Source organism: Triticum aestivum, chromosome 1B (assembly GCF_018294505.1).
Source record: "Triticum aestivum cultivar Chinese Spring chromosome 1B, IWGSC CS RefSeq v2.1, whole genome shotgun sequence".
In the NCBI taxonomy this organism is placed as follows: Eukaryota; Viridiplantae; Streptophyta; class Magnoliopsida; order Poales; family Poaceae; genus Triticum; species Triticum aestivum.
The window spans coordinates 90,153,721-90,168,856 of record NC_057795.1 but is presented as its reverse complement, the minus strand read 5'-3'; the positions used below and the strand labels follow the sequence as shown (position 1 = coordinate 90,168,856).

Below are 15,136 nucleotides of genomic sequence, written 5' to 3'. Positions count from 1 at the left end.
GGCAGACGTAGAACAAGTTCGCCAACATTGTAAGCTTTGGCCCGTACTTCTCTGCTTTGATATCTTTGAGCCTGCTGTTGATAAAATGCGGAACGAGCTTTTGCCACGTCCCGCTCCTCCTCTAAGGCGTCCAAACTATCCTGCCGATCCAGCTCGGCTTCTCTTTCTTCGTACATGCGCATGCGAGGTGAGTCATGAATTATATCGCAGGGCAGAACTGCCTCTGTGTCGTACACCATAAAATGGTGTGAATCCGGTAGTTCGGTTTGGCGTGGTCCGCAGCCCCCAGAGTACGGAGTCGAGCTCCTCTACCTAGTGCGTGTTAGATTCCTTGAGGGACCGCACTAGTCTGGGTTTGATGCCGCTCATGATTAGACCATTTGCTCGCTCGACTTGGCCGTTTGTTTGGGGATGGTAAACTGAAGCGTAGCCGAGCTTGATGCCCATATTTTTGCACCAGAGTTTAACCTCGTCGGCCGTGAAATTCGTGCCGTTATCAGTGATGATGCTGTGGGGGACGCCAAAACGGTGTACTACCCCGGATATAAAATCTATCACAGGTCCGGATTCTGCTGTTTTAACCGGCTTGGCTTCAATCCATTTGGTGAATTTGTCCACCATGACCAATAAGTATTTGTGCTTGTGGGTTCCCCCTTTAAGGGGTCCAACCATGTCAAGCCCCAGACCGCGAACGGCCAGGTGATGGGTATAGTTTTGAGGGCGGTGGGTGGCATGTGGCTCTGATTACCGAAGAGCTGGCAACCGACGCATCATTGGACTAAGTCCTGAGCATCTGCCCGGGCTGTCGGCCAATAAAATCCTGTACAGAAGGCCTTGCCAACAAGGGCCCGGGCTGCAGCGTGGTGCCCTCTGAGTCCGGCGTGAATTTCAGCCAGGAGATTACGCCCTTCCTCTTCGGAGATACACCTTTGAAGGACTCCGGTTGTGCTTTTCTTATAAAGTTCTCCCTCATGGACCTTGTAGGCTTTAGATCGCTGAACTATGCAGCGGGCCTCATTTTGGTCTTCGGGAAGTTCCTGCCTAATTAAGTAGGCTAGGAATGGTTCCGTCCACAGGGCAATTACTGCCATTATTTCGTGGGTTGAAGGTGTTATTTCATTTGCTGAGCCGCCGATTGTGTCGGAATTGTCTGGGTTAGGTGCTGCAGCTGGCTCCGGATTGTTATTTCCGGACTCCTCTTCCCATAATACGGATGGCTTAAAGAGCCGTTCGAGGAAGATGTTTGGAGGGACGGTGTCGCTTTTTGCGCCGATGCGTGCTAACACGTCTGCTGCCTGGTTATTATCCCGGGCTACATGGTGGAATTCGAGTCCTTCGAACCGAGCTGACATTTTTAGGACGGTGTTGCGGTAAGCTGCCATTTTCAGATCTTTGGCATCAAAGTCTCCATTTACTTGGGATATTGCGAGGTTTGAATCTCCGCGCACCTCTAGGCGTTGAATGCCCATGGAGATTGCCATCTGGAGGCCGTGCAAGAGGGCCTCGTATTCGGCTGCGTTGTTGGAGTCCATGTACATTATTTGAAGTACATATTGGACTGTGTCTCCAGTTGGGGACGTCAAGACGACGCCAGCCCCCAAGCCAGGCAACATTTTGGATCCGTCGAAATGCATGATCCAATTGGAGTACGCGCCGTACTCTTTAGGGAGTTCGGCTTCGGTCCATTCGACGATGAAGTCAGCCAGAACTTGTGATTTTATAGCTCGCCGTGGTTTGTAGGTTATGTCAAATGGTAAGAGCTCAATGGCCCATTTTGGAATCCTGCCCGTTGCGTCGCGGTTGTTTATAATATCGTTGAGAGGTACTTCGGAGGCCACCGTTATGGAACACTCTTGAAAGTAGTGTCGCAGCTTCCGGGATGCCATGAACACCGCATACGCTATCTTTTGATAATGTGGGTACCGGGACTTGCATGGAGTTAAGACAGTGGATACGTAGTACACTGGTTTTTGAAGAGGGAATCTGTGCCCTTCTGTTTCTCGTTCGACGACGAGTACCGCGCTGACAATCTGATGTGTTGCTGCGATATATAATAACATAGGTTCGCCCAGGTTGGGCGCGACCAGGACCGGATTTGTTGCCAGTATGGCCTTGATTTCTTCGAGTCCGGTCATGGCGGCATCCGTCCATTCGAAGTGTTCGGTGCGCCAGAGGAGGCGATAGAGGGGCAGAGCCTTTTCTCCCAGACGGGAGATGAAGCGGCTTAGAGCCGCTACGCACCCTGTTAGTTTTTGTATTTGCTTGAGGTATTTTGGGATATCCAATTGTGACAGAGCTCGGATCTTGGCTGGGTTTGCTTCAATTCCTCTACCGGATACAATGAAGCCCCAAAGCTTTCCGGCTGGTACTCCGAAGACACATTTTTCCGGGTTGAGCTTAATGTCATATGCTCGGAGGTTGTCAAATGTCACCCTCAAGTCGTCTACTAGGGTTTCGACGTGTTTGGTCTTGACGACCACATCGTCTACGTATGCCTCTACTGTTTTGCCTATCTGGGTGGCCAGACATGTCTGAATCATGCGTTGATATGTTGCGCCGGCGTTTTTGAGTCTGAAGGGCATTGTGTTGAAGCAGAATGACCCATATGGAGTAATGAATGCCATTGCGGCCTGGTCTTTTTCCGCCATCTTTATTTGATGGTATCCGGAGTATGCATCGAGGAAGCACAATGAATCATGCCCTGCAGTAGCATCGATGATTTGGTCGATGCGAGGGAGAGGGAAAGGGTCCTTTGGACAGGCCTTGTTAAGGTCTTTGAAATCGACGCAGAGGCGCCAGGATTTGTCCTTTTTTGGTACCATTACTAGGTTGGCTAGCCAGTTCGGATGTTTGATATCTCTGATGAATCCGGCTTCTAAGAGCTTGGCTAGCTCCTCTCCCATTGCCTGTCTTTTGGGTTCGGAAAATCGCCAAAGAGCTTGTTTGACTGGTTTGAATCCTTTTAGGATATTTAGGCTGTGCTCTGCTAGCCTGCGTGGGATTCCTGGCATGTCTGAAGGGTGCCAGGCAAAAATGTCCCAATTTTTCCGGAGGAATTCTCGTAGTGCGGCTTCTACATCAGGATTTAATTGTGCCCCAATGGATGCCGTCTTTGTGGGGTCCGTTGGATGGACCTGAAATTTGACTATTTCGTCTGCTGGTTTGAAAGAGATGGACTTGGACCTCTTGTCGAGTATCACGTCGTCCCTATCCACCGTTGAGCGCAGCGCAGTTAGTTCTTCTGCCGCTAGGGCTTCGGATAATGCCTCTAAGGCCAGTGCGGCTGTCTTATTTTCAGCGCGTAGTGCTGTATCTGGATCACTGGCGAGAGTGATTATTCCATTGGGTCCGGGCATTTTGAGCTTCATGTACCCGTAATGGGGTATAGCTTGGAAGATTGTGAATGCCTCTCGCCCTAACAAAGCGTGATATCCGCTGCCGAATGGGGCCACTTGGAACGTGACCTCTTCGGACCTGTAATTGTCCGGCGAGCCGAACACTACATCTAGTGTTATTTTTCCTGTGCAGCGTACTTATCGACTAGGGATTATTCCCCTGAAGGTTGTGCTGCTCCGCTCGATGCGGCTCTAGTCAATTTCTATTTTTTTGAAGAGTTTCTTCGTAGATGAGGTTTAATCCGCTGCCGCCATCCATGAGTACCTTGGTAAGACGAAAGCCGTCCACTATCAGACTGAGGACCAATGCGGCTGGTGCTCTAGCTGTTCGGAATTTAGGTTCGTCGCTGGCATTGAAGGTGATAGTCGTGTCACTCCATGGATTTGTTGTTGCAACTTGGTAGACTTCGGCGAGGCTGCGGATTGTTTGTTTCCGCATATTATTTGATGCGAAAGTCTCGAAGACTGTTAATACCGTACTGGTGTTGCTGGGCTGGTTACCCGGGGCTAAAAAGCCTTCACCACTTTTGGCCACCTGCCGTAATATCCAACATGCTCGAAGGCTATGTGTTGGAGTGGCGCCCTCTGTACTGTGGATTTTGCAGGGTCCGTTGAGCCATCCCTCCAGTACGGTTCCGTACCCTTTAGGGGGTTTTTGCTTTTTGGTTTTTAACCCAGGTGCTTGAGTATGACGCACCCTTTTATTTTGGACTGGGGTTGTATTCAGGGCCGGATTGTCCCAAAACCTAGTTTCGGTTTTCTAGGCACTTTCCATCGCGCAGTATTTTTGTACAATGGTCGCTAGGTCGACGAAGCGTGTCACTTTGCGACGACTGATGGCGTTTATGATTCCCTTGTCCGTGCAATTGTTGCAGAAGATTGAAACCGCGCTTTCTTCACGGCAGTCCTTTATCCTGTTCATAACCAGGAGGAATCTGGCCCAGTAATGATGTACTGTTTCATCGGGCTCTTGCCGTATTTGAGATAGATCGCTTATGTTTGGGTGGGCGGGTGGAATCAAGTTCAGAACCCCGCCCGATCTGAGGCTCAAAGGCCAAGAAGCTTCCGGATTCGGAAGCTTGGTTTGCTGGACGCTTTCCAACAAATCTGGTCCGATGCCTGACTTTAAGTTCAGTATTTGATTAGCGTCCATCCCTTCGTGGAAATCCGGCATGGAGGGATCGGGAATCCGGACATAGTTGGTTTTTAACATAGAAGAAGAGTCGCCGCATTGTTCCTCTACCACAACAACGTGGTGGGTAACCTGGGGAGAGTTAATTTCTCTCAGATCGGTTTTAAGCCCAATCTGATCGTAGTCGGTAGCGACTCCCAGGGCGGCGATGCGATCCAAGAGCTCGTTTACGGAGGAGAGCTCAATCGGATCTAGCTGCTCGGCGAATTCCGAGCTGACGTGAAGATCGCTTTTAATGACCTGAGAGGTCATTGTCGGAGCGGCGGCCGAACAGGTGGTCATAAGAAAACCGCCTAGACGGATAGTTTGGCCAGCAGCCAAAGCTCCCTTGACGACGGTGCCGTCTTTAAAGACGGGAAAGGGCATCCTTCCTGATGGTGACGGCACAGAGGAACTCTCAATGAAAGCACCAATGTCGGTGTCAAAACCGGCGGATCTCGGGTAGGGGGTCCCGAACTGTGCGTCTAGGTGGATGGTAACAGGAGACAAGGGACACGATGTTTTACCCAGGTTCGGGCCCTCTTGGTGGAGGTAAAACCCTACGTCCTGCTTGATTAATATTGATGATGTGTGTTACAAGAGTGGATCTACCACGAGATCAATGAGGCTAAACCCTAGAAGCTAGCCTATGGTATGATTGTTGTTCGTCCTAAGGACTAAAGCCATCCGGTTTATATAGACATCGGAGAGGGCTAGGGTTACACAAAGTCGGTTACAATGGTAGGAGATCTACATATCCGTATCGCCAAGCTTGCCTTCCACGCCAAGAAAAGTCCCATCCGGACATGGAACAAAGTCTTCAATCTTCTATCTTCATAGTCTTGGAGTCCGGCCGATGATGATAGTTCGGCTATCCGGACACCCCCTAGTCCGGAACTCCCTCAGCCGCTAGGGCTTCGGCATCCGGACAGTCGACAATTTGGTTCTTTTTAGTTAGGAACCGAGTCCAGAATTTTCTGGCTGACTCTCCGGGGTGTTGGGTTATGTGATTTAAGTCATCAGCGTCCGGTGGTCGCACGTAAGTGCCCTGGAAATTGTCAAGGAATGTGTCTTCCAGGTTCTCCCAACTACCAATGGAGTTTGCCGGCAGGCTATTCAGCCAATGCCGGGCCGGTCCCCTGAGCTTAAGTGGGAGATACTTGATGGCATGTAGATCGTCGTCGCTGGCCATGTGAATGTGGAGAAGGAAATCTTCGATCCATACTGCAGGGTCTGTTGTACCATCATACGATTCAATGTTTACGGGTTTAAACCTTGCTGGGAATTCATGATCCATTACTTCATCGGTGAAGCATAGGGGGTGTGCGGTGCCTCTGTGCCGGTCTATATCACGGCACAGTTCGAATGAATCTGGTTTGTTGTATTCGGCCAGGTCGGATTTGTTTTTAGTGTATCCGGCGTGACGATTATCTTCACGCGTTGTGGCGCGCCTTCGTGATCCGTAGATTGATCTTGACTGTCCTGCTTTGTTTCCCAGTACGTCTCGCAGGTCTTGCGTGTAGCCCCTGGCCGTAGTATTGGCGGCGGGGTGCGGGTTGGTGTTCGGGCTGATGCGCCGCATTGTCTCGGCCACGAGGTGGCCGGTCAGCCTCGTCCTGTGCTAGTAAAGTGGGCTCTAGTGCCTCCTCCTCGAGGTGAGGTAGCAACCTGCGCTTTGGGTAACTTTTGGTTGGGCGCACGAGTCCGTATTCCTCGGCTGCCAGGACCTCAGTCCATCTATCTGTTAGCAGATCTTGATCAGTTTGAAGCTGTTGTTGTTTTTTCTTCAGGCTTTTTGAAGTGGCTATAAGCCGGCGCTTGAAGTGCTCCTGCTCGACAGGATCCTCAGGCACGGCAAATTCTTCGTCACCGAGGCCCGCCTCGTTTTCAGAGAGAGGCATATAATTATCTTCCTCTAATTCTCCATATGTTGCCTGATCCTTAGGGCTAGCTTGCCCATCCTTCTGGCCGGCCTGCTTGAAGTCAGGCTGGGCGGGATTGTCTTCGTCTTCGGCACCATCCGGATTGCTATCATCTCCTGTGTCAGTGCTGCTATTTCTTCCGTGGCGGGGCTTAGAGCGGCGTCAATGACGCTAGTGTTTTGATTGCCTCCCCAGGGGATTGTCCTTCGTTGCCTCATCACCATTGTTTTCTTTGGGGGTGTCCACCATATATATATATATATATCATATGATGAGGTTGTTGTACGGCGCCCTGTGGGTGTCGGTTCCTGTTCTTCTCCTGCATCGTCGTTCATACTGTCGATGTCTTCGAAGTCGAAGTTGAGCACGTCGGTTAAGTCATCGACAGTGGCTATTAAGTGGGTGGTGGGTGGGTAGCGAATTTCTTCGTTATCCGCATCCCACTCGAGCTAGACATAGTTCGGCCATGAGTCCCCTGATAAAGAGAGAGACCTCAGTGAATTTAGCATGTCACCCAAGGGTGAGTGTTGAAAGATACCCACGGAGGTAAACTCTATGATCGGTGCCGAATCAGATTCGATGGGCACGGACGCGCGCGGTTTTGGACCCTAAGACCGGAGACGAGTCCGGGGGTCCGGTTACACAAATCTCTTTGGAGGTGGAGTCTGTGTTTGGCTCCAACGCCGATGAGTGCACGGCCTCCATGGCGGGGTCCATCCACCCGTCCTCGGATGGCGCGATCTGCTCCAGATTAAAGTCCGGGGCAGCTGTAGGTGCGATATCCCGAATACCGTCTGATGGCAGATGTAAGTCATGCTCGTCGTGAATTTTCAACGCTCCTGACGCGGGCTCGAACCCGTCGAAGATCAAGTCTCTGCGGATGTCGGCTGTGTAGTTCAAGTTTCCGAACCTGACCTGGTGGCCAGGGGCGTAGCTGTCGATCTGCTCTAGATGACCAAGCGAGTTAGCCCGCAGTACGAAGCCGCCGAATACGAAGATCTGTCCGGGGAGAAAAATCTCGCCCTGGACCGCATCGTTGCTGATGATTGAAGGAGCCATCAAGCCTTATCGCGGCGATACAGTGGAACTCTCAATGAAAGCATCAATGTCGGTGTCAAAACCGGCGGATCTCGGGTAGGGGGTCCCGAACTGTGCGTCTAAGGCTAATGGTAACATGAGGCTGGGGACACGATGTTTACACAGGTTCGAGCCCTCTCGATGGAGGTAGTACCCTACTTCCTGCTTGATTGATCTTGATGATATGAGTATTACAAGAGTTGATCTACCACGAGATCGTTGAGGCTAAACCCTAGAAGCTAGCCTATATTTATGATTGTTGTTGTTCTACGGACTAAACCCTCCGGTTTATATAGACACCGGAGGAGGCTAGGGTTACACAGAGTCGGTTACAGAGAAGGAGATCTACATATCCGAACCGCCAAGCTTGCCTTCCATGCAAAGGAGAGTCCCATCCGGACACGGGGCGAAGTCTTCAATCTCGTATCTTCATAGTCCAACAGTCCGGCCAAAGGATATAGTCCGGCTGGCCGAGGACCTCCTAATCCAGGATTCCCTCAATCGCGACCCTTCAGCCGCGGAGTCGCCACACACCAGCCGAGAGCGAGTAAAAGCGAGAGGGGAATGGGGAAACTGCCGAGGGCGGTTGGTGGGAGCAGAGAAGGGAGAGAGAAAAGGGGACCTGCATGGAGAGTGCGCATTTTGGAAGGGCGATGGCTACAGTGAACGATGGACAACATCTAATGTGGCACTGCAACTGGATTTAAGATTCGTACGCTGCAATGGACGGTGATAAGCCAGTACCGGAAACTCAAAAACTGATGTTCAGGATATTATCATTCTGGAATAATTATGTTTAGGATTGTAATAAGGTTCGTTACCTTATACTACTTCGTAGCATATATATCGGCGCATAAGGTAGGCTACGATTCTGGCTTGGTCATCACCCTTCCTACGAGGGGAAGTAGCGGTCTCTTGTCTATCTATCAATAAATAAAAGGAAAAAGTCCAAAATAAACCTTGAACTTATTGAGAAAAGCTAAATCAAACCCTGAACTTGTAATTCCGGAAATCAGCACACCGAACTCTCTGATCCCGGTCTATTTTAAACCTTTGAGGGTGTTTAGCTGCTATACTGCTTGATGTGGCAAGGATACTTGACTGACTTTTTTTTTTTGGAGAAAAAGATACTTGACTGACTGGCTGGATACTAGGATAAATCGGGCCAGCCCATCGACGCAGTTGATTGGGTGTTTTTTCTTTTTCGTTTTCTACGAACCCAAGCGATAAAAAATACTAGTAGTACGTAATGTGCATGACAGGATGATTCGAACTAGTAAACCTCGGGCTAGTAGCGGCCGCACCTAGCCAACGCAACTGAAGGATGCAATTGATCTGACATAGCACATTCCTTATAAGAACAGAGAGTATTGTTCATATATGATTTGTTTTTTGAAAAATTACGAAACATTTCTTGGAAAAAATTTGAACAGTTTGAAATACAGAATATTTTTTAAAAACAAATAGTATACGAAATTCCGAAAACATTTTTTGAACAATGTGACACAACAATATTTTGTAAACTACATGTTTTACATTTACGTGAAGACAATAACTTTTTTTTACATTGTATAAATATTTTGAAAAAATTGTTCATGCTTCAGAATTTGCACCTGTTTTTATTTTAAAATGTTTATGTCCGAAATAGTGTTTGCTTTTTTTAAAATTGGTTGTGTTTTAATACAATCAATGTTTTGGAAAACTATTCAGAATTTTTAAACAATGTCCGCAGTACAAAAAATTATTCAGGCCAGCATGTCTTCAATATTTTCTGCTACAGTACCTCCTAGTTTTTCAAAAAATGCTTGCTACGGTTTCTCCTAGTTTTTTTTTCATCTTTCAGAAAATGTTCAAATTTGAAAAACAGTTCAAGATTGGAGAAATATTATAGTTTAATTTTTTTTGCTCATGACGTCGCAAAATATTTGCGCTCTATTTTTTAACTTCTGAACAATTTTTTAAAACACTAAAAAAAAATATTTTTTGGCAGAAAAACGAAAACAGGAACATTTTTAAATTACTGTACATTTTTTGAAATGCACGGATTTTTTTATGATTGAAAGGACGAACATTTAAAAAAATACACAATTTTAAAACACGAACATTTTTTCATTTTCGAAAATGCAAGTTGTGAGCCGGCCCAAATAGTCATAAATGAGAGTAGTACCTTATCCGGACGGGATTGATATATTTCCAGTGCCCCAAATAGGTCTAGGGTCCAAAGTAGACCGGGATTGATAAGTTCGGAGTGCCAATTTTCGGGATTCAAAGTTCAGGGTTCGATTTATCTTTCATCTACCAATTCAAGGTTCGTTTTGGACTTTTTCCTAAATAAAATAAGGAAAACAAAGCCGTCTGTCAAGACGGATATAGATTCCGAAAGACGTACCCTAACCACCGTTGGTTGCTTCATGGCCTCCCCGCAATCCTCCTACGGCTCATCCGAGGAAGACGCCTCCTCCGACGGTTCTGACCACCAAGTTGTGGAGAAGCAGCCTCTAAGAGAAGAATCGGAGGAGGAGACTGGGGGCAATGAAGAATCGGAGGAGAAGGAGGAGGAGGAGGAGGGGGCGGGGGACAATGTGGTGCCGGACGACAATAACATCCACCAGCCGCCACTGCAAGGCGACACGGTCCCAGATTCCGAGTCGCCGCCCAGGTCCCAACCCAAGAGGAAGGCCGTGGATGCAGAACCTGTCGAGCACAAGAGGATGAGGTCGGCCGAGGCGCCGCAGCCTAGGATGCAACCTGAGGCCGCTGAAGTTACTCTGATTCAACCTGAGGTCGCTGAACATGCTCTGACTAAGAGCGATGCGGAGAAGCTATTCCAAGTCAAGATCGATTTTTATTGGCACCTTGGGCAAGAGGTGTTGGCCCTAGAGGAGAAACATCCTGGGTTGTTCAAGTCTTCGTTCCTGAAGCTTCCTGACGAGAAGGCCAGGACACTCAATGCCAAACTTCAGAAGCAACAGATTGCAAAATTAAAGGCTTTGTTGTGGTTGGCTGATATCAGAAAGGAGGTGACGAACTCCCTCATCAATTGTCTCGACTGAAGTCATGATATATAGGTCAGTTGATCAAAGTTTTGTTACTCTAGCTCCATCTACTTAATATTCTATACATGGCCGGTCTCATAGTTGATTGTCAGGAATTAGTTTCGATTTTAGCTCGCAATCGGGAATGAGACCATGCATCTTGGGTAAAATTATCTAGTAACAAACTTGATTATATAGTTAGCATATATACATAATGCTCATGTAGAATTAAGATCTGCCTGGTTACTTATTTCAGTGGAAATATGAACTTCCTCAGGATATATGAGCTCATATCTTGTTGTGTAAAATATAACTCCAGTTGACATGGCTTATTACATTGCTTAAAAATTGTTGCATCCATTTGTGGCAAAAGAGATATACTGCAAGCATGTATAATATATACACCAGTGCTGATAAAATATTAAATTGGTGAAGGTCACTATTTTTGGGTGCCAGTCAGCGGCACCATGCAAAGGGAGAAAAAGCTAATGCCCCGTCAACTGAAACTGTGTAACCAACTTTTTGTTGCAATCGTCGAAGGCTATAATGTTCCATTGTAAGACAATAAGTTTTGGGAACCAGCACAACCCTCTAGGGGTGGCTTATCTCATTATATATAATGGTTGTGTTACAATACGTACATAGGTACAGAAGTTATACATAGTCTAACACCCTCCCTCAATCTTAGCCACTTTCTAAAGAACTGAGAAGGGTAAGATTGCGCCTACAAGCCTCAAACTGTGGCAGTGGTAAAGGCTTAGTGAAGATATCTGCAAGTTGATCCTTAGACGAGATAAACTTGATCTGAAGTTGCTTCTGTGATACACGTTCCCGTACAAAGTGATAGTCAACTTCAATGTGTTTCGTTCGGGCATGAAATACTGGATTTGCGGAAAGGTATGTAGCACCGATGTTATCACACCAAAGAATAGGAGGTTGTGGTTGAGACAAACCCAACTCCTGAAGCAAAGACTGCACCCAAATAATCTCTGCAGTAGCATTAGCCACAACCTTGTACTCAGCTTCAGTACTGCTACGTGACACAGTAGCCTGTTTCCGAGCACTCCAGGCGATCAAATTAGAGCCAAAGAATACTGCATAACCCCCCGTGGATCACCTGTCATCTGGGCTACCAGCCCAATCTGCATCAGAGAAGGCCGAAAGGACCCGAGAGGAAGTCGGCCGAATATGCATACCAAAAGTCAGGGTGAACTGAACATAACGAAGAATGCGTTTAACAGCAGCCCAATGAGTATCTCTGGGAGCCTGAAGATACTGACAAACCCTGTTAACAGCATAAGAGATATCTGATCCTGCATGGGCCAAAAGAGTAAGACCAGTTTCAACAATATGACGATGCTTACGTTCGACTGAACCATTCTGCTGATGTGTATGTGGACATGCTAAACGATGAGCTATCCCAAGCGACTGAAAGAAGGAGTTGAGGTTGCGATACTCGCCCCCCCAGTCCGACTGGACATGAACAATTTTGTGCTTGAGAAGACGTTCAACATGTTTTTGAAACTGAACAAAAATATCAAACACATCAGATTTGCGTTTAATAAGGTAAAGCCAGGTAAAGCGACTATAAGCATCAACGAAACTGATATAGTAATTATGACCACTGACAGAAGTCTGAGCAGGACCCCATACATCTGAAAACACAAGTTCTAACGGATGTTTCACCTCACGACTGGACTCCGAAAAAGGAAGTTGATGACTCTTCCCCTGCTGACAAGCATCACACACTGCTACATCTTTATTACTAGACAAACTAGGAAGCTCATGACGACGCAAAATATGACGGACAATAGGTGTGGCCGGGTGACCAAGACGAGCATGCCACTGTGACGGAGAGACCCGAACTCTACTGAAAACGCGAGCGACGCCAGGATGCTCCAGACGGTAGAGGCCCTGGCACAACCGCCCACTAAGAAGAATGTCCCTCGTGCCCCGATCCTTAATAAAAAGATCAAAAGGGTGAAATTCACAAAGCACATTATTATCACGTGTGAGTTTAGGAACTGAAAGAAGATTGCGGGTCACAGATGGAACGCGAAGAACATTGCGAAGCTGAAGACTCCTATTGGCATGTCTAGTGAGAAGAGATGCTTGACCAATATGAGAGATGTGCATACCTGCTCCATTGGCGGTGTGGATCTTGTCGGAGCCATGATAGGGTTCACGAGTGTGAAGCTTCCCCATCTCGCTGGTCAGATGCTCTGTCGCCCCAGAGTCCATGTACCAGTGTGGATCGATGGAGTAGGACTGAGTGTGTCCCTGGTGCTTCTGCGGTGCGGGACGATCAGCCATGGCGACCTGACGGGCATTGTTGCGTGTATCTTTGCCGTCATTGCCAAGACCAAGGAAGCTTCGCTGGAAGCGCTTATGACACTTGGAGGCCCAGTGCCCATCGCGGCCACAAAGCTGACACACACGTGGACCGCCAGCCCCCGGTAAGGTCGCAGTAGGTGGGGGGCCGAGGCGGGCGACGGTGGCAGCCCCAAGGAAGACCGGGGTGATGAAGAAGAGCGGCCACCCTTGGTGGCGGCCGAGAGAGAGCCAGTGCCCCTGGTGCGGCGAGTCTCGACCCGTTGCTCAGTGAGAAGAAGCCGAGAGAAAACCTCGTGTGCCAACATGGGTGTCGAGTTACCCCGCTCGTTGATGATCTCGACTAAGGCATCATACTCATCATCAAGACCATTGACAATAAACGAGTTGAACTCGGAGTCGGTGAGGGGCTGTCCAATGGAGGCCAATGTGTCGGCAAGGCCCTTGACCTTGTTGTAGAACTCAGTGGCCGTGGAGTCAAGCTTCTGACACTCTCCAAGCTGACGACGGAGTGCAGAGACACGAGCCTGGGACTGCGCTGCAAAGGTGCGCTCAAGGATGGTCTAGGCCTCATGAGACGTCTTCGCGAAGACAACAAGGCCGGCAACTGCCGGCGAGAGCGACCCCTGGATGGAGGAGAGGTTCGCCTGGTCCTGCCCCGTCCAGACGCGATGGGCCGGATTGTAGACCGGACCGTGCACGCTGTCTACCAGCGCGGGTGGGCAGGGAAGCGATCCGTCGACGTAGCCTAGCAGGTAGTGACTCCCCAAGAGCGGGAGAACCTGCGCACGCCAGAAGATGTAGTTGTCTGCGGAGAGCTTGATGGTGATGAGATGACCGAAGTGAAACGGCGGCGGCGAAGACGATCCCATCGAGGAGGCTGCCTGGGGTGCAAACACCATGGAGGCAGCCGGAGGCACCGAAGCCGATGCGGGAGGAGGTGGGACCGCAGCCAGGGCGGGCGCCGCAAAGCTCGCGGCCGGTGCGGACGCCGCAAGGCCCGCGGCCGGGGCGGACGCCGCCAACCCCGCCAGCGGGGCGGTGTGATCCGCTCGCGGCAGGAGCGGCGGGACGACGCCTGCGGAATCCGCAGCGGACGGCGGCGCCGCGGTGTGGACCACGAGGTCACGCCCGAGTGAGGGCGCCGGCGGCGTGGAGAAGACGGAGCCGATGCTCCTTGTCCCGATCGGAGCCGGAACGGAGACGGCATCGAGCGGGAGGTTGAGCAGAGCCGCAAGAGAGGCCGGGAGGAAGCCCGCAGCAGTGGAACCGGTGGTGGCGGCGCTCGACATGGCGGCGGCGCGATCGGTGGCGCGGCGGCAGCGGCTGCGGCGGCGGTGCGGGTATTAGGGTTTAGAAGCGGAAGCGATCGTAACCTAGCGTGATACCATGTAAGACAATAAGTTTTGGGAACCAGCACAACCCTCTAGGGGTGGCTTATCTCATTATATATAATGGTTGTGTTACAATACGTACATAGGTACAGAAGTTATACATAGTCTAACATCCATGCTAAATTTTTTTTGCGAAAGTAATGTTCCATGCTATATAAACTCCATTACATGCCCCTGTTTTAGCAAGTGGAATTATTATTTAAGCAAGTCTGATGACTTCATTATCATAGTATATGTTTCCATTCTATGATGGAAACTTTTTATTTTGATATTCTATTAATTTGTTAAAAACTGAGCAGTCGAAACATCCATTCGACTTTAATACACTATCATGATCTTGTTGATGTAGTCTTAGATTTGTTTTTCCCTATGTGCGTGCGTGTAATGCATCTTATATCCTGGCTCGCTCATGTTCATAATTAATTACTCGCAATAGATTTTGTGCAATCAAGCTTTTGATAACAATCTATTGATGCAGTTATCAGTTTTCTTCACTTCCTCAGTTGTTGCAGAACTGGAGCGAATCTGAAATGCATTCAGTTTACAGGTGTTAAAAGACAGCAACACCAGGAAGACACCGGAAGTGGGGCCTATTATATTAAGTCACAATTCGCTAGTTGGTTATTTTGGTTTCTATTCTGCTCGATATTTATATATACTATATATATGTTACTACTAGTGTTATCAAATTTTGGTCCGGGTGGGACATGTCTGAATGATTGATTCAAGTATTAATGATACTAGCAAATATGTCCGTGCGTTGCAACGGGAGACAAAAAGTTATGGCTAACCAAATAAGTATGACTCAATA

The 15,136-nt window shown here is 48.7% G+C and overlaps 1 protein-coding gene across 3 annotated transcripts; it reads left to right on the top strand.

Annotated features, from left to right (window-relative positions):
* The first annotated feature begins 9,859 nt into the window (after positions 1–9,859).
* LOC123087372 (AP-3 complex subunit beta-2) lies at positions 9,860–15,135 on the top strand. Of its 3 annotated transcripts, none has more exons than XM_044509385.1 (2): positions 9,860–10,633; positions 14,811–15,135. In XM_044509385.1, the coding sequence occupies exon 1, from the start codon at positions 9,977–9,979 to the stop codon at positions 10,616–10,618; it is 642 nt and encodes a 213-aa protein (XP_044365320.1). In that variant the 5' UTR covers positions 9,860–9,976; the 3' UTR covers positions 10,619–10,633; positions 14,811–15,135. The 3 variants fall into 3 exon arrangements, with proteins under 3 accessions (XP_044365320.1, XP_044365315.1, XP_044365308.1); XM_044509380.1 differs by having other exon boundaries at positions 9,867–10,633; positions 14,829–15,135; XM_044509373.1 differs by having other exon boundaries at positions 9,869–10,633; positions 14,804–15,135.
* Position 15,136: the final 1 nt, after the last annotated feature.

What these genes read in the sequence shown, in the direction of transcription:
- LOC123087372 (XM_044509385.1), top strand. Translation starts at nt 9,977, where the DNA reads ATGGCCTCCCCGCAATCCTCCTACGGCTCATCCGAGGAAGACGCCTCC.